The 26,590-nt window shown below is 43.2% G+C and overlaps 1 protein-coding gene across 3 annotated transcripts in view; it reads right to left on the bottom strand.

The window, feature by feature from the left end:
• tspan9a (tetraspanin 9a) overlaps positions 1 to 26,590 on the bottom strand; it is a 176,035-nt gene that overhangs the window by 8,018 nt on the left and 141,427 nt on the right. For 2 of the 3 annotated variants that reach the window (XM_040025085.1, XM_040025083.1), the window contains 5 exons: positions 18,132 to 18,323; positions 15,080 to 15,154; positions 7,233 to 7,334; positions 6,803 to 6,934; positions 1,062 to 1,145 (listed from right to left, as the gene is read on the bottom strand). In XM_040025085.1, the coding sequence (XP_039881019.1) occupies positions 1,062 to 1,145; positions 6,803 to 6,934; positions 7,233 to 7,334; positions 15,080 to 15,154; positions 18,132 to 18,323 (585 nt within the window). The remainder of the gene's footprint in view (positions 1 to 1,061; positions 1,146 to 6,802; positions 6,935 to 7,232; positions 7,335 to 15,079; positions 15,155 to 18,131; positions 18,324 to 26,590) is intronic. The other variant, XM_040025084.1, reaches the window with a different exon arrangement.

Raw genomic sequence — 26,590 nt, 5'->3', positions numbered from 1 at the left:
TAATCTGCTCTTTCACGTGATTCCGTTTATTTTGAAAAGTCTCAACAGGATCTTGAGCTTTATTGTGAAAGGTTTATGTGGAACATAAACAAGCGGACACGCGATGGTTTTACTGTCGTTGTTGCTAACGACAACGCATAAAAACAGGCGCTTGTCTGTCCGTAGTGTGGTTATATTAAATATAAGAGAAAGAGAGAACTTTAAGAAATGAATATAGCCACTACAGTGACCATCAAAACCATGAAAAAATATTGCCATAAACAGTTTATTTTGTGACACCATGAAACAAACGATAGCGTAAAATGAAACGACAGACGTTTTTATATCGCCGTCCGATATATATCGTTATATCGAACAGCCCTACCTGACAGGTTGCCGGTAGTGGCATATACAGACAGTCTAGCGTTCACACTCACTTTCAGTTGTTACATGCGTGCATGAACTCATATTGTTCTTGCTGCCCTTGTTGTCCACCATGCTCACACAGGTTTCTGTGCAGTTAGCTGTGCTGGCTACCTAGCGCTATCACAGCTTCTGTTGAAACACTGGCTAACCGGAGTGAAAAAAACAAAACAAAAGACGTAATACAAAAAAGTCTTGCAGTCAAAATTTGCACAAATACGGTTAAAAAAAAAAAAGGTTCCCCGTTGTTCTCTGAGTAGACACTTTTAGAGTGCAATCTCAAAGTAAGTGGAAATACTACATCCTGAAGAGACAGTGAGATAAAGAGGGATACATCTGAAGCAAAGTTTAGTAGCAAAAGACAAACAGAAGCGCCAGTGGAATTTCTACCAGCACTTGCTACAGAGCCTTTAATCTGCGACTCTATACCTGCTCCTCTATATTCAGCATCTCTGCTCTCCTGTCGTCTCATAGCTCCTTATATCATTCTTGGCACAAAGCCACTTCACACATGATCAGGGTGCACAAGACAGGAGCTTCAATATTTCAGGATGTGCTGGAATGCCCACTGAGCATTAACCTTTTAATTGTTTTCAATGTTGGCAAAAGACACAAAGCAGGAAAAACAGGAAAGAGTTGTTTCTCACAAATCCTCCTACCTCCACTACCAAGATGACCATGCCTATGGTTCCCAGCAGATACTTATTGTCATCCAGCCATTCCTCCACTTTCTCAAAGCAGCCCTGAAAAAAGGAACGAAACCATGTTAAAATACCATTAAAATATACATTTTCAGTTTATGGCACTGTAGTTGGAGCGATGGCTGCCCCCTGTTCAGTTACCCAGGAGAAAGCTCAATCATCTGGTTTGCAGTTTTCCCGCAAGAAAGCATTTCTTTAATGTGAGCTATACCGTAGGATGGATAACTAGCAGGTGAGTTATTAAACACAGCTGAGTTATTGTGAGCGATGACATTTATATGCAGACGTATGGGACACATAAGCCGACGTGCGCACTAATCGTATGCTTAAATACATTCCCACCTGGGTTCATTCAGAGGCTACTCATTGGCAGGGATATAACGCGACACACTTAAGGGCGGTTTCAGCAACAAAGCTGTGCCCCTGCTGGTCTGTGGTTGCTGAGGCAGCATGTAAAGTTAACTACAAAGCGTGTGGCCATCTCCTCTGGGCAAGATTACACACAAGCTTTTAATGATGAGCTTTCCCAATGGGCCAGCTCAATGTCTGTCTTTTCTCATTTTGGCAATTATATTACAGCTTTTAATCCTCTACTTTGGACACGCTAACGAACCACATGCCAGACCAATAGCAGATTAGAGTAGCAATACGAGGGAAAACTGGTGAGCATTGTGCTACACGGTTTTGTGAGAAAAGAAGAGCTGTTGTTTCGAGAACAATAGAAAAATCCATTGGATTTAGGCAATGAGAGGAAAACTTTAAAGCGACTTTAAGTACCCACAAAGTGTTGGAAAAAACAACAGTGGATTAAAGCTTACAGATGCATGCCTCTTTTGAATTTGGGGAGCAGAAATTGGCAAGTATTGTATTTTAGAGCAACAAAAGTGTAATTTAAAGGCAATATGTTAGAGCACTTCAAATGTGGCGTTAAAAAGTAGGACGCTGTGGATCTAACTTCCCAATGCATCACGAGTTAATGGGAAGAAAAGTATCAACAACCCCCAACACGGAGCAATTGTTCACTCTGTAGTCACTTTATGATTTTGTTTTGCTGTCCCTTTATTTCACTTTTCAGTATTTTTCTTTGTGGTCACTTTGTTCCTCTTAATTTGTCTCTTCGCAGCTGTTCATCTGAACACTGCAACAACAGTGAGAAAACCTGTGATCACTAAGACGATGTAAGTATGCTGATTATTTTAAATTAGCCTAACTGTATGAGCATGGTCATAACATGACCTGTTAACAGTGCAACTTAATTTGTTAATGAGTTGGGAGTTAAGTGAGTTTGGGACCCATATGGAGAAGAATTATCTAAAGCAGGGGTCTCAAACTCAAATGAGCCGCGGGCCACTTCTGGCACCGTCACCTCATTGGAGGCCACTTCAGTGTCCAAGTAGTACAAAAAAACAAACACGAAAACACCCACTAATATTTCCTAAAATGTAGTGTTTTGTTTGTTTTATTTAATTCCAAAATATTGTGTAACAAGACAAAATTGCAAACATGAACACTATTTTTTTCTCACTCTTAACTGTCTGAAGCCTTTCAGTTTCAGTTGTCATATGCAAGTTAGCACAGGGTCAACATTGCAGTGAAATGTATTTGACGAGCAGAAGACAGTCACTCAGCAGTGTAGTACAATGTAGTACAATGTAGTACAGTATAGTACAGTGTAGTACAGTAGTTTCATTGAACTACCAAATAAACAGCTCTTTCTGGCCAGACACGTGGAAGCACTTTTGCTACAATTTTGTTTGTATTTAACAAAATAAAAATGCAGGCATAAGCGTACACATTAGTTTTTGACTGCAAGTGAAAATTGTTTTCTTTCTAAATAAATCTCTCCCTGAACTAACAGCCCTCAACATGTTTGCACGCTCTTGTTACCTCGCTCAGGTCCGCGGCTCTGAAACGTGGTAAGGAGACTCTGGCTAATACTTTGGGCTCCATGTCGGCTCGTGGAACGAGCTTTACTGTCTGGATCAACTTTGCTAGCGAGAGACAGAGAGAGGCGTTGAAAGGCTGCTCCAGCAGAACTTTATTGTTTCGGAGGAAAACACGAACACGGTGTACAGTCGAGTCTTAATAGCTTACTGGGCTCGTCAGCCACTCTTTTAGGCTGCAGTGGTTATTTTTATATTTACATGCTTCCATCTCCCGTTTCTGCTCGGTAGCGCCTCGTACTTTTCGACTTTCCTTTTTCCTCCCTCCCTCATGCTCACACACAGCGGGAGGGGCGGTCCCACACGCTCTCCCTGCAGCAAGGACTACACCGCACATGAGGCTACAGTCTTAAAGGGCCATGCCTGTAACACTCTGTCATGTATTAAATCATTTTTTGTATAATAATTAAAAAAAATATTTCTTCACATCAGTATGCAGGCCTAAGTAGGTGGTGACGTGGGCCGCAAATGGCCCGCGGGCCGCGAGTTTTGGACTCCTGGTCTAAAGAATGGAAAAATACACTTTTTGAAAGCCCAGAGCACAGCTGCAGCAGTAATCAGGATGTACAAAAGAGCCATAGTAACACTAATCAGAGCCACAGTGGCCCTCCACCTGAAACGCCACAGACAGCGCACTTCTTCCAAAGTACAGCTCTTAAAATCGGAAGAATAAGTGGTTCAATCTCACAATGGAAATTTGAATTTTAGCTTAGAACATTGCTTAATGTCAGTCTCTATATACGTCATAAAAACCCCTCCTCACTCTTCTTCTTTGGCCTAAAACTGAAAGATCGAATGTTGCTAAAGAGCTGAAAAACAGCCTGATGAAGATTAGGATCACAAGATAAATTGGTTTGGCTGAGATGGGGATGATACACAGCATGACGCTAGACTGATTGTAAATATGGTATCTAAAAGTTTCAAGGACACCGGATGGATGTTAGACAATGTCAGACAGGTATCTTAATTGTGTACTTGAGCACTGAGGAGTAAAAACACATTGAGAAGTGAAAAATATCAGGTGCTGGAGATGTTGGAGATTAAATGGACTTAGGAAAAAGGTGCACCGCAGACAGCTATTTTTATACAGCATGACTCAGGAACAGAGCAGAACTCTGTTTGGATCTTGTACTGAATTTACAAAACCAAGGGAGCAGAGAGGAACAGGGAAACATTTTCTCAGGAAAGGCAAATTGAAATAAAGACTCCTAATACCGAGTCACCCCATCACAGGGGCAGCATTACTGAAAAGACAGACAACTGTTTTACAATGACATATTCATACCGCGGGGACGCTAAAACGATTTTGTTATGTAGATGCACCAGTCAAGACCTTTTTGCTATTCTGGTTGTCCACTGTGCTTACGTCCCTCCATAAAAGAAACAGGCCTGCGCAGCCTAAAAAGGCTTCAGTGTCAGTAAAAACTTCACATGTATATATTTTGTGGGCGCACTGAGACTGCAAGGCAAAAAAAGATAAAAAGAAAGAGTCTGGCGGTAAAGTGAACAAAGCAACCGGGGTTCCTGGTGAGTGCTGAGAGCACTCTGAGTTGTTGCAAAAACGCAGCATAAACAGTCTGCGCACACACACACACACACACACGAACACACACAGCCAGCCAGTTAATTGCTGGCTACCTCAAGTTAACGTCTGTTTCCGTTGGTGCATTGGCTGACTCAAGCAAACGAACAGATTACACTCAAAACTGCACAAACGTGGCAAAACAAGTTTGGCTTCGTTAAAGCAGTTTTAGAGCACATGTTCTAAGTAAATGGAAAACCTACTATGAGGAGAGACAGTAACAATACAAAGAGGGATAAATGGTACCAAAAAGCACCACAGAACGACACAGGAAATCCTTCCTGCCCCTGACCGTCTCCCTGTGCAACTCCTCCATCTAACACACTGTAAACACTGCCGTAGTTACACCCTGTTTGCACACGCTCTGCAGCTAAGTTCAGTCAGAGTCAAATGTCAATCGTATATATTCCACCTCTGTAATATCCTTTGTCAATATTCTTGATATTTATAATTGAGTGACTTGTATATATTAGTGCTATTTCTTAAATTTGTAAACTCTGTAACATATTCAAATAGTTTAGTCTGTTACTGTTACTGTCTTGGAGTAACCACATCATTTCCTTAAGGATTAATAAAGTATCCTGATTCTGATGTCATAGCAGTTTTGGGCCCAGCATGTTTCCTATAATCTGGACAAGAATATTACGTGAATCATAAAGAATACTTTCAGACTATCAGTTTTAAAAAGAGAAAAGTCAAGGCAAACTACACAGCCGAGATTAGGTAGAAAATGACTCTGTATCATTCATATCCATCCATCCATCCATCCATCTTCATCCGCTTATCCGAGGTCGGGTCGCGGGGGTAGCAGCCTAAGCAAAGAGGTCCAGACCTCCCTCTCCCCAGCCACCTCCTCCAGCTTGTCCGGGGGAATACCAAGGCGTTCCCAGGCCAGCCGAGAGATATAATCTCTCCAGCGTGTCCTGGGTCTGCCCCGGGGCCTCCTCCCGGTGGGACATGCCTGGAACACCTCGCCCAGGAGGCGCCCAGGGGGCATCCTTGCCAGATGCCCGAACCACCTCAGCTGGCTCCTTTCGATGTGGAGCAGCAGCTGCTCTACTCTGAGCCCCTCCCGGATGGCCGAACTTCTCACCCTATCTCTAAGGGAGAGGCCAGCCACCCTTCGGAGGAAGCTCATTTCCGCCGCTTGTATCCGCGATCTCGTTCTTTCGGTCACTACCCACAGCTCGTGGCCATAGGTGAGGGTAGGGACGTAGATCGACCGGTAAATTGAGAGCTTCGCTTTTACACTCAGCTCCCTCTTCACCACGACTGACCGGTGCAGCGTCCGCATTACTGCAGCCGCAGCCCCAATCCGTCTGTCGATCTCCGGCTCCCTTCTCCCATCACTCGCGAACAAGACCCCGAGATACTTGAACTCCTCCACTTGGGGCAGGAACTCATCCCCGACCCGGAGTGGGCACTCCACCCTTTTCCGGCTGAGAACCATGGCCTCAGATTTGGAGGTGCTGATCCTCATTCCCGCTGCGTCACACTCGGCTGCGAACCGTTCCAGTGCGAGCTGGAGGCCCTCACCCGATGAAGCCAACAGAACCACATCATCCGCAAAAATCAGAGATGAGATTCTGAGGCCACCAAAGCGAAAGCCCTCCGCCACTTGGCTGCGCCTAGAAATCCTGTCCATAAAAATTATGAACAGAACCGGAGACAAAGGGCAGCCCTGGCGGAGCCCATCACCCACCGGGAACGAGTCCGACTTATTGCCGGCAATGCGAACCAAGCTCTTGCAACGGTTGTATAGGGATTGAATGGCCCGTAGCAATGGGCCAGACACCCCATACTCCCGCAACACCTCCCACAGGACACCCCGAGGGACACGGTCGAATGCCTTCTCCAGGTCCACAAAACACATGTAGACTGGTTGGGCAAACTCCCATGCACCCTCAAGTATCCTCGAGAGGATAGAGAGCTGGTCCAGTGTTCCGCGACCAGGACGAAAACCGCATTGTTCCTCCTGTATCCGAGGTTCATTCATATCCTCCAAAACAATAACTTAAATACAGTAAGTATATTCTGCGGAGTCTGTCATTTTAATACAGTAAATCTGTTAGTTTTGAATATTTTATAAAGAGCAGACACGTGACTCTTATACTTAAAAGCAAAAGCAAAAGACTGAGAAGCAAAACTCTACATCGGAGTCCAGGTCAACTCACCCTGTTCCAGAACATGTTGGTGGAGTTCCGCCCACAGTTCTGGTAATGCTCCTGGCAGCAGCGATCAGGAACTACTTTGTCCTTCAGGGCCTCGTGCCAGTCGGTGTATCCTATCACTCCACAGCATTTCCACTGTTAATGCCATACAAATGTCAGGTAGAAGATGAGTTAATGCTCTGTGTCCTCAGTGGCCCCAAAAAGCTCAAACAAACTTTAATTAAAAAAATGTAATTGGTCACTTTCCTTTAAAGGACAGCAAAAAAGGACTGAAGTGTACTTGGACAGCCAGTTTGGGCTTTTAAGGTCACACTAACACCACAGCTACAAGCCAGGACATACATTAGCTGGAATATCTGAATAGATTTTAGTCATTTGTGCTTAAACATTCACACTAACGTTTCTCATATTGTAAATGCATGGCGTTACTTACCTCTGCCTGGATGATGTTCCAGGCATTTCGCAGGCCTATGTTGTTTTCTGAGTTGTACAGAGCCAGCCCATCCTTGAGATCCTGTTTGGCATTCTCACGCACCTGGAGAGGATAAAAGAAAACATTAGCCTTAGTTAGAGATCTTAGTTTGGAGGGGTTGTCTTTGCAAGAACAGTCCTGTGAGTTGCACCATTCAATACCTCTTTATGTTGTCTTTGTATTGGAGCAGGCAGTTGAAGCTTGGGTGTTTGTAGAGGTGCACTCGGATTATTCTACTCTTTTCAAACTGTCAGCATCCTTTTCACACAGATGCAAACAGTAGTGGCAGGTGTGCAGTTAAGTGCTTTTAGTGGACTGCGTATGACTGACGAATCATTAACGCAAAGCAATCCGACACTACAATATAAAGACATAAAATGCCAGCGCCTTCACAGTTATGGGTAACCTCTTGTCTTGTCAAATAAAAATAACTCTGCAACAGTAACGCGGACCGCTGTGTGATGTCTGAACGTCTGACACGTCATGTGTCGCTCACACGCTCGGCTTCAACATGCCCTTCAGCAGTGCTAGCAAATCATTTTCCTCTTGAGTGAACACCAACAATTTGCTCAGGGTTGTGCCATGTCTGAGGGAGATTAATATCTCATTCGCTGTGTTAATGAGATACAAAATCAGAGCTTTAGCTCTCCTGCAGTTTCATATGCCTGTGGGGATTTGCTAACTGCCAGGACAGATTGAGAGGCGCTTTAGATACGGGGTAATTATGACTAGAAAAATGACATGGACTGCCAGAATCACGCTGTACATCTTCACGGGCAATAAAAGTAATATCACAACAATAGGAATGCACTTAATACTTAAAGCTTAGAGTTAAAGAGTGTGATCAGGAAATCTGCACAGGACAAGAGAAGCTGCATTAGCACTGTCACGTCCAGAAACAACAAGGTGATTTCAGCAATTCTCAGTGTTTTTAGGTGCCAATAAATCCTTTAGTGAAAGAATAAGGACGAAAGTAACAATAAGCAGCCAGAAGCCTGGCTTCTCTAAAATAATAACACATTTAATATCACTTGACTTTCTGTCTTACACATTAGAAATAGTACAAACCCAACTTTCCTTTGACTGTACAGAAACGACATTAAGCTTTAAAGTCATTCACTGGTTCAGTACCCTTGTTATTCAGCTGCAAGGCTTTTGAAATCTATTTGCTGAATTAGACATAAAAGTCAAACTGAATTTTTACTGATTAATTAAAATTTCTCGGGCAATAAAATGCTTTAGTAATCATTAAAAATGCAAACCCCATTTAAAACATCCTCTAAAAGCTTTGAAATAAGACGAGAATTATTTCAAATCCCATTCTTGCTCCTCGGCCTGCAAGTTTGCTGATGCAGATCTTGGTCCTCGTGCAGGAAAATGAAATGAAGAACAGCAGCACCATCAATCTCTGCCTTATGCTTTGTTTCTATCTGCCATCTTGTCTTCTCCATCTACAGTAGGCTGTATGTGATGTTGCTGGCTCATTACAGACTCCTCACACAGCCGCTGGAGAGCGGGGTCCCCCTTATTGCAATAAAAGTCTTCTTCCGAGTCTCCGATAAGTCACTGCACATCATTTTTTTGTGTCTTAGTTACAGTGTGAAATGAAAGTTAATGATCCAGATTTACCTCTAACGAGAGGCAGACAAATGAATACAGAACAAACAGGGAGTTGGAGGATCGTGCGGCACGCCGACCCTTTTTCTCCTCGCCACAGAAGCAGACAAAAACACGAGGAGATTTCTCGACTAATGCTTGCACTGCCGGTCCTCGAAAATGTTGACAAATAACAGGCCTGCACCCTGCTGTGGCAACATCCGACTTCTGGGAAGTTTTGCCTGGATGTTGCCACGCAATATTTCATGTAGACAAAGCCCTGAGACAGAGCTCATATGTCTCATTGCATAGATAAGCTTGTAGTTTCCTCTGTGATGACCAAGTCCGCACACAGCAATATACGACTGCACATTCATCACAGAAATCTAAAGGGTTCAGCTTTGGCCGGCTGAGAAAACACTCATAATTCACAGAAAAGACAAAAAAAACAAAAAACAAAGAAAGACAAGAAGATATGCATGTGAGGGCGGTGGAAGGAGAAGCCTTTCTGTCCAAACTGTTCACGTTCCACGTCAATGATCACAAAAATAGAGCAGAGAGCGGGTGGTAGATTGTTGGAGAAACACCTGTCCCAGATCTGGTGACATGGTAACACCCAGGGGAGCAGGTACACTGAGACCTGCGAGGTTACACTGAATGCTCATTACCAGAGTGTGTGCCACGACAGAACCGACTGCTCCGATTTCCAAAGACGTGAAAGAACTGATCATTTCAGAGAAGGATACAGCCACCACAGCGGTGGGGGGGACATCTGGCTAACGACTGGTGTCTCAGCAGGCTGTTTTGAAAACGCTGTGGAACATTTAGAGTTCCTCACGCAACACGGGAGAGCATTACGTATTTACATGAGATTCTGTGAAAACAGAAGTGTCAGGAGATTTATTCTAAAGACACTTCTTCAGCTGAGAGTCAGAGAGTGGAGACACACACGCTGCAGTTTTTACTTGCAAGGGCGGTCACAGAGCGCTCACATCAGAGTGGGGGCCCTGTGAAGTGCGCTCTGTTACCGCTCTGGTCTTTATTTATATACAAAAGTAGGTGCATTCGTTTATTACATTGGAATGTGGATGTGTATATTAGGGGTGCAACGATATTCGTATCGATATTGAACCGTTCGATACAGAGCTTTCGGTTCGGTACGCATATGTATCGAACAATACAACATTTTTAATTTATTTTATCAACTTTTCTTCTGACGATGCTCAGAGGATCTGCGTTCGACTACTCCGCCTAGGCTGCACTGTTGAGCGCAGATCCACTGAGCGCAGCGCAAGCTAGCGAGACAGAAGCTAAGCTCGTTGCAACATGGCAAATTGAACCTCCCCCACCCTCATTCAGATCTGGCCTTTGGAATTATTTTGGTCTTCATGTGAAGTATGACCCTGAAGGTAAGCGCGTCATGGACTAAAGTGAAACAGTATGTCGGATGTGCCACGCAATGCTCAGTTACATGGGTGGGAACTACTGCGTTAGCGCAGTTAGCTTGTTAATGTGTTGACGCAGTCCAGTCCCACGCACGGGGCGATCCGCGGTAGCTCGTTAACGGAGCTAGTGCAAAGACAAGTGGAAGCAGACAAAAACAACAAGCACGCTACAAACTTTACCCGAGTCATTTAGACAGCCGTTAGCACAGGATTCTCCTTATGGGGACCTGATATGTTTCATATGCTGCTGAGAATATAGCCCAGAAGAAGCGTATAGTATAGCTTTTATTTTGGAAAGAGACATTTCTCTGTAATAAACTCTCTTTCCCAAAGATGAGGGATTTCTCGATCAGATAGATTTATTATTTCATCCCTTTGTTGTTTCAGCAACATTAAATTTAAAAACTGTAAGTTTGAGTTAAAATATATATTTATAATTTTAATAAATGACAAATTAAAAAAGCATGAACATTTTTTTGTATCGAAAAAATATCGAACCGTGACACCAAAGTATCGAACCGAACCGTGAATTTTGTGTATCGTTGCACGCCTAGTGTATATCTGTGTGTGTGCGCGTGTGCCAAGAGAGGCTCCTCTACCTGACACGAAGTGAAACTGCTCGTTAAGCTCTTATCTAGCACTAATAGGTACTGCTCCTTCCCTGCATGATAACGGGTCACAGTGAACTAAAAACAGTCTGAGTTATAAAGAGGTCATCATGCAGTATTCTATCATTTGCAAACGTATGTCATTAAAAGATTATCCTGACTACTAAGTACAATTTTCTATTGACAAGAAGAGACGAGCAAAACGTTTATTTTATCAGTTTGCTCAATTAATATCTTACGAAAATTGTACAGCATCCAATTCTGATCTTATGATGCTCTGAAAGGAAAGAATTAGTGGACCATTGGGAGTTAGTGTATTGGCACCTGCGGCAGGTAAACTATAGATAGATATACATTTATCTGTCTGCATGTTCTGTGCATGCTGACAGGAAAACAGAGGAATTATCTTAGGATACCAACCACGGTCAGTGTTTAAAGACTAACAAGTGCTCAACTTTCCACTGAAAAACCTGAACTTGAATCGGATTTTATGGATGGCTAAGTGCTTAGGAACAGCTTTGAACTTTCAAAATGGCTAATATCTTATCTACATATTCACACTAGCAAAAAATATGAAGGATAATCATTGATTGTTATTTTAAAAACACTTTTCTTTCTTTTTTGTCCCTGCACTTTCTTCTTGGTCAACTACTAAATTAAATACATTATTGTTAAGTTGTAGCTGCTCCCCTGTGTTTACCAGCTAGTAACTCTGGTTCTTTACTAACTGTTGTTGTGTTCGGGGTGTTGAATAGCTTTTCTTGTGAAATTTCTAATCAAACTGCCCCAAACTCCCAAGTTCCCACAGTGGCAAATGTTCACGTCGCATTAACGTTCAGTACCAGAGTAGCTCACGTCATCGTTTACCCGACAGCTGCATAATAATTAAAAATATACTTTACGGTGAAATACTCCCTGGCATTATTGCATTTTTCTTTTGGATGCAGAAATGATGAAGCGACTCCACACATACTCACCTGTCTTCAAATCTCATCTATAATGCAAAGAACCAGAGATCTGCCTGCATACGCAGGTTTCTGACGAGACAGGCGGTGCAGATAACGCTGTTTTTTAATGTTTAAAAAAAAGTGACAGACAGTTGAGCTGATATTCTATCACAGTAGATTTCATATTTGATGTAAAATGCACCGAAGTACATAGCATCTGAACCCAAGTCAACCTCTACCAAACTGAACTTCTGATTGTAGCTTGCTGTCAGGGTATGGTACACAAAGCTCACATTATCACAAATACCAGACTTCAGGCTCAAATGTTCCTAAATGCAGAGTTTCAAGCATGAAATTACCATTAAATCGTATTTAAATAAAACATATTCAAAGCTAAACAACCCAGATCAAATTGCCACTTATTTTACTGTTTCGTGAAGCAAATAAAACTGTCTCTTGTCACATCTTCAGTCCTTTGCTGCATGCTCTTTAAGGATAGACCGAACCTCTTTCAAACATGTTCAGTGCTTTTTTCCTCTCATACGCAGTCACTGTTGGGTCACATACTGTCTGGAAACACTGGTTTTAGTTTCAGGACTACTGGGAAACTAAGAAGCTAACAACGTTTCACTGTTGCTCTAATTGCAAAGCTCAGGACAAATACATTTACTGCCCTGAAATTGTAATAAATGATGTGAATCCAAACAGAATCAGTGCCAGAGGTTTCCAAACAGCACATTATTAAACACGTTCCTTAATTCCCTCAGTTGCTCTGCAACCCTGTGCTTTGTAGACGGAGGCCAGGGCACTTGACAGAGTCAGGGGAAGAGCCCCACTCCAGCTTTAATTGGTTGGGAAATAACGCACAGCCAGGAATTGAACATAATTCTGTCTTTGCACAAACGACACACGCAGCTAGACGTGACTGCCGCTGTCGTTGAGTAAGACATCAAGGATGTGCCACAGCCAAACTTGGCTTCCTTCCTCTTCCATGACTCCATGTTTTCCTTTTTCCTGATTCTTTTCCTAAAGTTTTACAGTGACATCTAATTTCATTTCTGACATGGCTGACCTCTTTCTACCCCTTTTTTTGTGTACTTCAGCACCCTAACACATAACACATTCATTCTTCCCAGCATCCTTTGATATCTCTTTTTTTTCTTCCACCTCTCTCCACACCTTCCACCCTTCCTTCATTTCTTCCTCGCCCTCCCGACATCCCTACGTACATGCTCCGGTGCTTCCTGTCTCTCTTGCAAAGTTCTGCTTCCTCATTCTGAGCTAATAAACCTTCACCGGTGTTCAGCTCAGCGTGTTGGGTCGACGGCGGCACAATGAGGTCAGAGCGTTAAAGACGGATGGCTGTAATCTGGTTTGCCGCCCAGCCATCTGCTGCAGTCAGCTGGTTGCTAACTGCAGGGCCAGCCTTTATTATACTACGCCCTCTACATGGCATTTAATCAGAAAGCTTAACACCACTGGGCTGTGGAAGGAATGAGGGAGTGCCCACGCATAAGCCATACCTGGAGGCAAGACTGCTGGGCTGAAGAAGACGTGAGAGAAATTATCTATTAACAGGACTGAGCGGTACCTCCAAAGTAGGATTAAACTGGTGGAAACGGACGCTAAACGAAAAAAAAACATGTTGCAACAAACGCAAGATACTATATGTTTGTCTTTCCCTCCCACCTGTCAACAGACTGTCGCCCAGAAGGATCACAGTATGCACAAAGAGTCAGTCATGACTTAAATATGACCTATTTGAGAGACTAAAATATCTGTTTTGCCTCCGTCGATACACGTTTAAAAGCTGCCAACTACTGTACCGTATGTCTTCCAGTCTTGTTAATAAATACCGTGTGATTAGGGGATCAAATAAGAAAAGCGAATTAGTGATTCCTCTGATCACAGCCTGTAGCAGAAGACGAGGGGAGCCTCACACGGCATACAAGATCTCACTGGAGACGGAGAAAAAACCCAACCACAAAACAAAAAGCAATATGTGAAGGTCGTCTGTGATTGTCCTTTTAGCCAAACAGACAAGCTTTAAAAATCTAATGCAGTTTCCTAAATTTGCAGGACATCCTGATTAGAGCAGTCTGAAAGTGTCATCTCCAATAACGTGCAATTTACTTTAAACGCTTTGCCTTCCAATGACATTTGAAGACCAATAAAGGAAAATATATTTGGTTGTGATCCTCATTATCATGGTTTCACGTTCCATTAGGTTTAAGCCAGGATAAACACAGTAATTTGGCAAGAACGGGACAAACATAAAATACGGTGGGTATTCACTGGAACTTGTGCGAATGAGTTTTCCCCGGGTAATGCCCCATGCTTTGCTAATGCAGACTCAACTGATTTCTCATTTAGGAAATCCTCAGCACTACTGGGCTATCTTTTACTGACTTCACAGGTGATGGGAAAGGCACTGCTGTGAAGTCAAGAGGCTTTCTATTTAAATTCCGCCGGAGGGATCACGGTTAAGCCGGTAATATTTTGATGATAAGGCAACAGACATATTTACTCCTGACAGGGTGTGCCTGCGAGACCCGATCTGAATCTGAGAATGGATTGGCTGCTAAATGAATTCCTTTATCTGCCTGAGAGACTAGGTTTGAGCAATAACCTCAGAACAAAGAGGCAGAATTAGCTGATGTCCCGAGGGCCGTGTGACATAAGAGAGCAAATATATAAATAGACGGATCTATCAGCGACATGTCCTTGAAAACAGAGAAGTCTTCATCGCTCGTCCTGCACAAGACACTTGTCTTCTTCGGGATGAAACATTTGTGGTTGGATCAGATTAAAGACGAAGACGAATTCAGCATCGGTAATATCCAGAGCTTTGCATGTAGGCATCTGCTGTTACCCCACACATTCACCTGATTTAACCTCATTCAAGGGGTCATGGGAAATATTCCTGGAACTAATTAGGGGGAGCCAACTGTCGGGGATTGAGTTGAATTTTGTGGCCTAACCTTTGACTGCTGTGTTAATGGTGGGGTGAAGACACTCAAGCTTCTGACAGAGAAACAACCAAATATAAAAACAGAAAACTCTGATACCCGGAAGCAACTGGAATCTAGGTATGCTTATCACACTAACACCGTTTATTGCTTTCTGCATTTGTCTGTGATCATCTGTGTGTGAGAGAGCCTTCAGCTGGAATGATAAAAAACAAAATTTGGACACAACACATAACAACTTACCTTATCTGTGTACACAAAGAACAGGATGAGCAAAATCACCTCCGCCAGAAGAATTATCAGCAGGACAATGAAGAACTGTCAGAAAGAGGAAGAGCACTGTTACAACAGCAGCACAGGCAATATTGTAAATTGAATTTGTGAACAAAACTCTGAACAGCTAAGCTTCTTTTGCAGTTAAGTGCTGTTTTATCTGAGTATTTCACAAACTTCACAGTAAGACTTGCATCCGTGATTTAAAGCGCATTTATTTATACTCCAAACTCAAATGTATTGTGTGACTCACGGAGATACACGGATCATCTAATGATCTTTTAATTTGGGTTAAAGCAATTGTTTGACATCTTGTGAAACACAAGGCAAGGGTTAAATGAGATGAGCTAGCAGTCAATTAGTTTAACTCAGACTGAAACAAAAAGACACAAAAAACTAGAGCCTGGCTTTATCTGCCAGCTGGCATCTCTTAAAACCCAATAATTAACACATGAATCATCATCTAGGAAAAACCAAATAAAAAATAAAGCTGTAGTATTTTAAGGTTAATTGCCCAGCTATGACCCAGCGAATCACTTCACATGAATGTAAAACCAGCCCTAAATAAAGCTAGCTGGCGTTACCTACTGACCCCTCCATTTACACTGTTCAGCTTGGCTGGACAGTTTCTGGCAGCAGCTTTATATTTACCAGCTAGATTAATCTTCTCATTTTTGCTCTTGACAATAAAACAAATGAGTAAATTTCCCCAAAAATGTTCCAGGTTTCAGTTAATGGTTTCATTTGGAAGCAGCATACACAGAAACCAACATTTCTCAAGACAAAAAAAAAGAAAGAAATCCATAAACATAAACAAAGCAAATTTAAAAAGGGAGAAGGAAATTAGAAAAAGAGACATGAAGGAAGAGGTGGGAGTGATGGTGGGAGGAAAAAAGGAGAATCTCGGTGCTGGAGGGCTCGTGAATGTTTGAGGGGAGTATAAAAGGTTTAATACTTCCTAAGATTAATTTCTAGCACAGCCTTGCATCTCATCTACTACTCTCTCTACTTGACTCCATTACAGCACGGTATTTACCAAGCTCTTCTGCACAGCACGGGAGGAGGCATGCAAACCTAGATTTTTGAAAAACCCATTAATTCCAAACTCATCTGGGAGGGAGGGTGCGAGCTATTATTTATGTCACGGCTCACACGACATAGTTACAACGGTTTGCTGCTGCATATGGCTTTGCAGCCCACAGAATGATTGTTGTTCACCCGCAGTTAACTTGTCATACTTTTCCTGGCATTTGCAATCAAATGAACTGTTTCTGCAAAGCAAATTGGTGGTGCTTCAGCGGCCATGTGTGAGAGCATGTGCCTCTGTGTTTATTTGCACACTCAGCTCTGTGGGTGCATGCTCTCATTTGCCAGCAATCGCACTGTTATCTCACCTTGTTTTGTTTCTTTAAAAAAATGTCTCAATAAAACTATTTGGCAGAAAAGGTGCACTGCAATATCGCTGCAAAGGATGTCCGGTCTTTGAATATTTCTAATCCAAAGAGAGCTGCACGCAGACCAACTTCAAAGAAAATATGTCAAGGTAAACACTCAGATCTATTTGCGCTGAGAGATCTAAACCTACTCTTGATGTTTCCCCGTCCTGAGCCCACACCACCACCACCACTACCTCCCCAAATGTTTGGATGTGCTCGACTGGACAGACAGACAAAGACAAGCACAACAACAGCAACGACAGCAGACATGGATGCCCTAAACAGAATTATTCTGGCCAAATATAAAAGGCTGTCACGCACAGATGTGGCAGGAGACTCTGTGAGAAACATCAAAACTTTGATATTTTCCGTTGACTCAGATTTTTTTTCTCTAATTCCAGCCATCTTTCACACCGCTCTGTCTTTGCACTCTGCTCTCTCCTCCTGCTTCACAGTTGTTAGGCAGGTGAAGGAAGCCATGTCTAACGCTGAGGATTTGGTGGGGCTTTTGACTGATGCAAGAGCTTCAAGGGATTGAGCTGTTTGTGATGTTAAGTACTCAGAGCCCCAACTCCACTTCTCATTTAAAGTTTCTATACATGAAAGTTTTTTTTTCCCTTGCCTTTCTGCAGCGGATCCCTGCAAACCTCATTCTGTTGGGTGAACTCTCATAATTAACTTGTGCTTAAGATAACACACTTGTACAACTTTGGGCAAACAGTGCAACGTCAAGACAGAACAGTCTTTGTAATGAATAATAGAACATTCTCAATTCTTGAGCTTCAAAAACATCAAGTGCCTTTTGGTGTGCTCTATGCAAATACTAATTCCCCCGCCTGAAATTCCTTTCACTGGGCTTTTGACCAGAGCCATGGCAATGACATGCATTAGTTGGTATTAATTTGCAGAAAGGGGGAATCCTATTGCTCAGCTCTAATTTTCCTTTGTGCACTCTTGAGGTTCGATAGAGGGCAGACTGAATTACTGAAGTAGCCCCAGTCACCTAGCTCTCCCGAGGGTCTGGTAATAGGACAAATACAAAAAAAGCTCCTGGTGGCCTGTGACCAGTGTGCCTTTGAGTATAGACACTTGCTTGCAGTTTGCGTGTGACAGTGCAGACAAGCCTTGCAGCAAAAAGACACAAAATACGAGCAGTTCTCAAAATGTTATGGCATTGCTTTTTTCCGTTTCTCATCTCTGACAAATAACTATGACTCTTAGTGGTCCATTAAAAACATTTCCGAGCTATGAAATTAGGGCTGCTACTATAAGTGCTGTCTTTGTAGTTTGCACAAACTTTGGCCCGCTGCCACGATTTCTATCAATTTTATACATTCATGAAAAGCTCATCTTAATATTTCATTGCTGCAAGGGTTGTATTTATCGATAAAATATGCAGCTTCCCCAGGGGTGCCAAAACTTTTGAATACAACTGATTGCAAGCGGTCAACTCTACAAATGAATTTCAGTCAGCAATAAAAATGCTCGAGTGAGAGAAATTAAGAACTACAATGTGCACATTTGTGCTGTTGACAGATGTGTGACTTTTAAAAAATATATTTTGTAGGTATCCGGATTTAACTCACGCTCAGAAGCAGGCACTTGTTCTCCTTGATGGCACCCAGGCAACCGAGAAAGCCTGTTACCATGACGATGGCGCCGATGGCAATGACCATATTGGCAGCTGACAGTGAAGGGAATGAGGGTGAGAAGGTGGCGAAGCTTCCCTGAGACACCGAGAGCCAGATGCCCACACCGAGCAGCCCGCAGCCACATAACTGCAAGGCAAAAGATAAGACAGACGACAAGGTGAGAAAACAAACAGACAGGCACAACCTTTTCAGGGTAAGCTGCAGAAATGATTAGCATTCAAATTCATCTTTAGCTCTCCACTGGCTGCGTTGGTTTAATGCGAGACCTGCCGAACAATAACAGTAATTCAAAGAGTAAGGTTAGCTTTAAATTAAAAGCCATCCCCACCTCAAAAGTCCCAGTGCAACAGTCTCAATTTCCCCTCCAGCAGCCTGAGGAACTGCCCACACAATCATACATCTCCAAACACTGGTCAAAAAACGAGAGACTTTACACCAATTACAACTACAATACGCCAATAACGCTCTGCAAGTGATTAGAGCAAAAACTGGGGTCGGGCCATGCTGGTTTTGCACGTTCGAGCTGATTTCATTAAATCCAGAACAAACAGACATGTAATTACTGCCAATCGCTGTAATGAAAACTTCCCAGCTTTATGAAATCTGCTTGCAGTAGAGTTGAGCTTCACCTAGAGGGAGCAATTCCCTAATCTCACCCTGTCACCCCGCCAGGCTCCTGCTATGTGTGCGTGACCTGCAGAATCCATTAATGCAATAAAGTGTTAATGGGAAGCTTAGACTGTCACGCCTGCTGATGTGCGAGTCCTCCTATCAAAGATCAGAGCAGTACATGGTCGCCGCTTAGAGAGTCACGTTTTTATGGAGACCTCACAGCATAAAAATCAATAGAACATATATATGGCAATATATATGAAAAGCAAAGAGAGCTAAAATATGCAAACAAACCAGGGTAAATGATTGCACCGTTACTCTTTCCTCCTTTCTATTAACACCGCTGCCCTCTTCTCTTCTCATCTTTGCACCACTGCACCAGAAAGCTTTAATGCCTGTCAGCAATATGTACAACAAACCTGCAGTGCATGCAAACAAACAGACGTGGAGGAGCACATTTATACACAGTATACAGAAGCAGTCGTGATCAAGAAGAAATTAAGATATGTGTCTGCTGCAAACTGCTTCCTCTTATTTTACTATTAAATAATTAATCAGCCACATGGAGAGATAATCTGCAGCAGCTGACAAAGTTTAGCTGTCAGCTAATAACAAACCTGAAAATTTGCTGCACTATCAGCACTTCCCTAGCAAACAAGTGTAGCTCCAGTTAGACAAATGCACACAAGTGTTGATCAACAAAGTGACTGGAAACAAATTAGTCGGTGCAGTGTACTCAAAGTCGCTCTCGGCGATGTTAGGTGATGACGTATAACTGATGTGCAACTTTGGGATCGCAGCTGCAGACCTCGTGAAGTGAGGACAGATACCTCAGGTCTAATGAGTCCTATAGGATCTGTAAATACGTAAACCGAGCCTAAGAATTCTGTTCTCAGATACCAAATGAGCCACGTCCTACTCTCACTGACCTGTGATATCTACAAGCTGTGACCTCCACAGAAACTCCTCAGAACATATACAGACATCAGCATATTCTGCTGCATGAATGATACACCTGGTCTCACAAAGCCTGGGAAATGACTACGAGCAATTAGAAGTGAGGACAAAGCGAAAGAATCGGGATTGTGCATAAATTCCTCAAAGATACCTGAAAGCCGAATTCCACAACTGATTGACTGCGGGTGAGTTGTGTGAAAGCCTGAAGTGAGTGCTCGCATAAACAAAGTCTTTCTGCTGTCAAGGTTGACAAGGTTGCTGCGAACAGACCAACAAGCATCAGCATGATCACTTCTGATAGAGTGAGGGAAAGGTACATCGGTGCTCAAAAGACTTTCGGTCATTCATAATCTAAATAATTCAGAGGCAACTGGCCCTTTATTCTTCCCTGATTAAAAACGGGAGAATAAAAATGTCAATTGAAAATGCTGGAAAAGGTCGTGTCCTTATGCAGAGCGGCTAATATACAGGATCGCACGCGTACCATTCAGAAGGCCAGATTACAGAGAGCGAGGAGGCATTCAAGGAAGCAGAGGACCAATAGTAAGTTTAAGAGGGCAGAAACATAGAGCGGATTTACAGCTAGTGAGGGGGAGCACCAGGAGGTTTAAGAACCCAGGTGGGGAGCGTTACAATGCCTTCTCTTAATTGTGTTTAATGCCCAGTGAAGGGAGCTCGTCCAAGTGTGTCGCTCTCTTAAGTGACTGTTGAACGGCCCAACCCCCGCTCAATCTGTCTGATCTGAGCCTACCGAGAGCACGGTGTAATCTCTGTCCTGTTTCTACTACGACCACAACACGCTGTCATCAGACCTTTGTGTAGGTGCCTCTAGTAAAAGCTCTGATCTGTGTTATCTGACCTTGGCGTGTACTTCTGAGCTTGACATCGAGTGCCTCTGCTGAGCTCCTTATCTTCTTTTAATTGTGGGGCAGACGTGTTTTGATATGCCATCTGCAGGGAAGGATCAACGAATCCCAAAATACTAGAGAAGCTTTTAAATATTCATAGAGAGGCCTTAAAACAAAGGCAGTCGTTGGTATTATATCAATGAGGAGTTAATTCCCCTATCTGTGAAAAAAAATCCAATAATCTGAATTTGCCTGTGATGCGGCAAAATTGTTGCGCTCACACTGTGGATACTTTCTGACAGTCTCCTAAAATGTCCTTGAACATAAATAACCAGCAATATTGTTTGTGAGGTCCGAGATATGAACCTGACGTATACCTGCAGATATAAACAACAGTTTCAATATCTCCTGAACCCATGCATGCAATTTTGCAGCCCATCATTAAGCAGCTGAGGGTGACACACAACAGCCTTCCACGTCCACTACGTAACTTTTAACAATCTTCGGCGAGGGGCCGACTTTTTTATTGCTACAATTTTTCGAAGTCTTTCTTGTTTAGATAATAGAAAACACCGTCAAAACAAATCGGCTGTTTTGCCTGGATGATGTTCTGCTTTGTGTTGCTCCCTCTGTGTAAGCGCTGCACAAGAGACGCTCCCCTCTTTTTATCAACCTTAAGGTTGCTTTCATATTTGAGGCTGAGGGGAAGATATCTTCCAGCTGTGATAATGAAAAAAACATAGTTGCAGCCTGGAATATAAAGCCAGCTGCTCTAAACAGTGGATTGACTTCAGAAAGCGAACAGCACTTAAACCAGGAGGGAGGAGCGCATGTAATTGTGCTTGGTGTGGAGCCATTCTTTAAAAATCAATGGTAGTGTAAGAGTGAGCTGAGAGAATATGGCGTTTGACCTTTTCCTACGCGTTGGACAATATTGTGAGAGCACCTTGTTGGAAAGACGTCTGGAGTTCAGCGTCTAAATGTCATTTGTGGAAGAAGTGACAAAGAAACAGTAGAGAGGTGCACAGAGCACAGCGCGTCATTAACTTTCTGCTGGAGGATACAGGCACACGTGTGATGCGACTGCCTAGCTAGATGAATGGGACCCTACTGCTGGGGGCCTTATAACAAGCTCAGGGTGAAAATAATTGCAACAATACTGTGAGAAGCAACTGTGAGAAGCAACTTTCCAAACAGGAAGTTGATGTGACAGAGGTCAACCAGGAGGTCTGCAGAAGACGGATAGAGTATTAAATCCAGAGAGATTGCGAGCTGTGTATAAGGTAAAAAGAGACCAAGCCTCGAGGGAGGGAGAGGAGAAGAAGAAAATGAGGCTGACCCTTCATCTGAGCGACTGGCTTGGAGAATTATCAGCTGCTGCAGTTACTGGCTCAGTGACACGGAGCCACCCGACACAGGACCCCACTGAGAGGGAATGGGGTGTAAGTGTGTGCGAGGGACACCGGAGGACCTTTTCACACAATGATCCCTGTGAGAGGTCGCGTCCTGTCATAAAGAATGACAGCTTTTGTCAAAGTACTACTTTCTTTTCTGGCTGCCCTCGTCGCAAGAGCTTGATACCAGTTGAATGAGTTTCTGAAGTTCAGAGTGTGTTATGTGAATTGGAGAGAGAAAGATTGTCAAGGCTACCAAATTCACTGCAGCTGAGACTAAACAAGTGATAAACTGAAAAAAATATGTTACAGATATTTACTTAGCTATACTTACACCTGGAATTAGGAAGCAATTGTACCGTTAGAGCACAATAAACCATAAAGTTGGTGAAAATGCCAGCCCGAATGCCCTGCTAAAGATGGAGCCACTTTATCACTTAACACCCCCCCCCTCGCCTTTTACTGCAGCTCCATCTTTCTTTTCACCAGAAAATTAAAAACAAAAAAACCTCCCCCACCCCGGCACACAAAGTCTTCTCCTCCAGCCGGCATTGATTTTGCACTGAAATGAAGACAGAGGATATTCATCGCGGCTAAAAGAAGATTTTTCAATTTTCACCAGATGATCTTGCAAGCCACTGATTCATTTTATCACATAAGAACAACACCCTGCCAGCTGCGAGAGAGAATCACAGAACAACAAACATAATAAATCAACTGTAAACATCAAATAAAAGTGACAAAGCCTTAAAGTAAAGACAGTAAAGATCTGTATTTTCTACCCAGTGAGTGGAAAAGGTCCTATTTGAAGCATGCTGTGAAGGAAAAGGAATCGTTTTAAGGATAGACCCTCCACAGAGAGTGTTTGCGTGCGCCTGTCAGACAAGGTTATTTTTTTAAGACTCCTTCCTGATAAATAAATTCTCTATTCTATCCATCCTCCATGGTGGCCAGACTTGGCCAAACAAAAGAAAATGAAGGGTGGTAGATATTTTTCACATCTTCACTCCTGGTTTATTCTTTCACTCACCTTGGTTTTGGCATACCTAAAGGAAGCTGCTGAAGACTTGAATGAGAACAAAAACTGTCGATAGCAGGGATCACACTGTGACTTCTCACAATGCCTATTGACCGCTTTTTGCTGAATGCAAGTATAAAGCCATGTAACAGCTGCAGCCCAGGTATATTGTAAATGTTCATCTCGAAAGCACAAATAAGCAGATTATTTCTAAAGAAGGACATTTCAGACACTTCGGAACACAATGCAAATACATTCAGCGGAGTCCTATTGACAGTGTCTGGAATTTGTTAGATGCATAAATATTGAAGAAGACACGAGCAAATCTGCTTCAAAAGATACATTTATGAATAAAAACATTATGTGACCCACATGTTCCACTATATTTCTTTGCCCTATGGTGCTAGACGAGGTAAGCTGTAGGCCATATACAGCTTTTCAGCAAAACTCGCCACCCTCTGTCTCCCCAGGCTTTCTGGGGGCATCCTAGCCATTCCCCCGCGAACGCTGTATGGCCAATGTGAGTTGTATAACAAGTAAATTATTCACAGAAACTGCAATGGTGGAGGTGCTTTCAGGCTCAGAATAAACACTGCATGAATTCTGAGGAGGGATGACAGATGTGGAATGCAAGATTAAAAAAGCTACGTCTGCCTAAGTTAAAGTTTCATTCAGCGAGGGGATCCTGGCAAAATCACGCAGTGTGAGAGAACTCGTGCTGCCTGACTGAGTGATAAGACGGTATGCTGCTCTCTATGAACAGGTACACTTCATTTTGAAGGTAACTGAACTTTTATGGGGTCAAGTGCACAGTGTCTGCGGATCTCAATTGACTTTCAGCTTTTGCCCGTGTGCTCTTATAATGTGACCAAAACACTTGTCTTTTCAATTCTGCGCTGATATGTTTCCATAGAGGAAGCCTTTCCACTGTCCATCACGTGTTTAGTCAAGCATCCAAAATGTTGCAGTGCTGGGCCGGTTCTGGTTGGATGCCTCAGCTTTCCACTCTGCAATCTGGGCCTCGACTACGGTGTTTAGGGGCCCTCAGTGATGCACCTATCAATGATGCAGGGCTCGCCATGTCTCCCCATCTCTCTCGAGAAGAGCTGAAAGGTCTATTCACAGCAAAGTGACTCCAAATCAATCGTGCCAGGAAGGATTAAAGACAGACGAGCCTTTCTCTGCCTGTCCAAAGCTATCCCTGCTGTCTGCACTGACACATTCACGCTCTTTCACACCTGACAACATTCTCTACCCTTAGAGGACAAGACACCAAAAGAAAGAAAGTCACGACAATGGCAGGAGAAAAACTATTAGACATCCCTGACTAATTCTGCCGTTAGATCTTTACCATCCCAACAAGACTCTTCAATCAGCCTGAGAACCCAGAGGCACTTCAATTATGCATTGAGAACAAGTAGGAGAGCACCAGGAAGAAGAACGTCATCCTGCGATTGGGGCCATAAAGTGATGAGGCTCTGCTTGAAACAGCCAGTCAGAGAGTGAGAACGTGGAGACTCAGAGAGATGCGCAGGGAAATGGGGCCTGCAAGCCAAGCGCAGACTACAAAGCACACAGCCAAAGACAGACAAACACTGCCACTGGAGAGGAAAGCTCCTTTACTTCTTCATGCTGCAGATGCGCGCTGGCTGCAGGGATGGCAGCTGCACTGTCTTACAGCCATCTCATCCAAGTCAGCTCTAAATCAATGCACAGAAAACCAGTGTACTTAGTGTGTTAAAGAGATGAAGGACCATAAAAAAATCCCAGTGATGTTCTAAAGAGGACAATGAGATATAAATACATAAACTGAGCTAATAAGAGGGGGAGATGTTCCTCACACAAGGCGCTAATTAAATGTGAATTTTGCCACTCTGTTGACATCAAAGGTGCTTGAAAATATCTTACGAGGCATTTGCGTACAATAAAACGGGAACACGTTAGAAAAATAAATATCTATTTATGTGAAAGCAGTGCCTTTTTATGAGTGGCTGTTTTCCTCCACATAAACTGCCTCGCCTGTAGAGGCACACAAACATTTGGCTCGTATAAATGTCTCACTCCGGTCTGCCAGTGCAGCCATGCTGAAAATCCTAAGAGACAGGCAAACGGTTGGACAGTCTCCCATTGAGTTTCACTACTTGGAGGGCTTAATGAGTGTGCTGGCTCAGCAGAGGTGCATGTGGCCGGAGCCTTGTGTATCCGACAGGTCGAACAGTCCACCTGTTCACCTGCAGCACAGGACCAAAGGGCTCGAGGAAACGGAAAATCCCTAATGCACCGCACGGCAGCTAGATTGCCACCCTCAGCAGATTACTCGGCTCCTTTTCACTCCTTGCGGGTCATCAAAACAAATCCCAAGACTCAGTGTCACAGAGCAGGGCACCAGCTTCTGTAAATGTACCTCTAAGGGTGTCATCCGCTAAAGTGACTGACCATAATAATTCCAATGTGTGTCCTCATTTCAGAAAACCACAAACAAACAACCTCCACTTACAACATCAATCAATCAAGGCATACGGACTTCTCGGGATGAACTGATGACCTTGGCTGGCTGTGTTTGAAAATGCCTGAAGAGTAAAATATGTCATTTCTAATATATTTCAAGTGCCAGACAGTCGCATGCCTAAAATGAGGTGAAAAGCAGCCTTGGGCTTTCTCCCTGAAAATGAGTGAAACACTTGGGCAACTAACAAACACTGTTGTGGTTTTAGCTACAGGGCCAGTCTGCACAACCTTGTGCAAAAATTGCTGCTGGGTTCACTGAGAGCTGTTCGGGGAGAAATATGATACTAAGTAATGTTTTTAGTGTGCATTCAGATGTATGCGTATTACATGCTTTATTATCTCATTTCACTGCACGGAGTGGGCGTGTGGCCTTGCTGTGGGGTTGGTCTGTGTACTGCACAGCCAACCAAGATCCCATTAGAGACATTGGTGCAAACACGCAGCATATAACATTTCACCACAATGCTTACCAACACTCCTAATGAACAGAAGGGATTTGATTTCTGAAACGGGTGTGGTGGCCAGAACCCAAAACAAACATGAGGGGGTGAAGCGACGGCATGAGCTGTGCAAAAATGTGCCTAGTCTATTCACTGTTTGTGCTTTCAGATGAATTACACAAGGGTGGAACAAATTTTTAACAAATGCATAAAAGTAAAATTGTGAACATAAGCGTATGTTTATTCCTGGAGCAGGAGTACTGTGAATGGAAACACTCAGGTTATGCAACGCGAGGCATTATGCATCCCTGGAGGGACAGAGGGAAGAAGAAGATGCAAAATATGCACATCCGCTTAAGTGAAACCCAGAGCACGAGGCAGATGCCTAGTGAGAAGAGAGCAGATTCAGATTGAAAGACATATAATCAACAGTTACACTGCATGCCACCACACCACAGGGTAAATGACTTTTTCTGTGCATCTGGAAAGGATACCTTTTTCTCTTCATTCAGCTGCTTTAAAGACACCTGTGAAAAGGCGATGTAAAAAGACAACGCTTTTACACCCTTTTCTGTCATATGATAAACCATCCTGATGGTATATATATGGTATATAC

This window comes from Simochromis diagramma, unplaced genomic scaffold (assembly GCF_900408965.1).
Source record: "Simochromis diagramma unplaced genomic scaffold, fSimDia1.1 OVJJ01000293.1, whole genome shotgun sequence".
Classification (NCBI taxonomy): domain Eukaryota; kingdom Metazoa; phylum Chordata; class Actinopteri; order Cichliformes; family Cichlidae; genus Simochromis; species Simochromis diagramma.
This window is presented reverse-complemented; position numbering and strand designations above follow the sequence as displayed.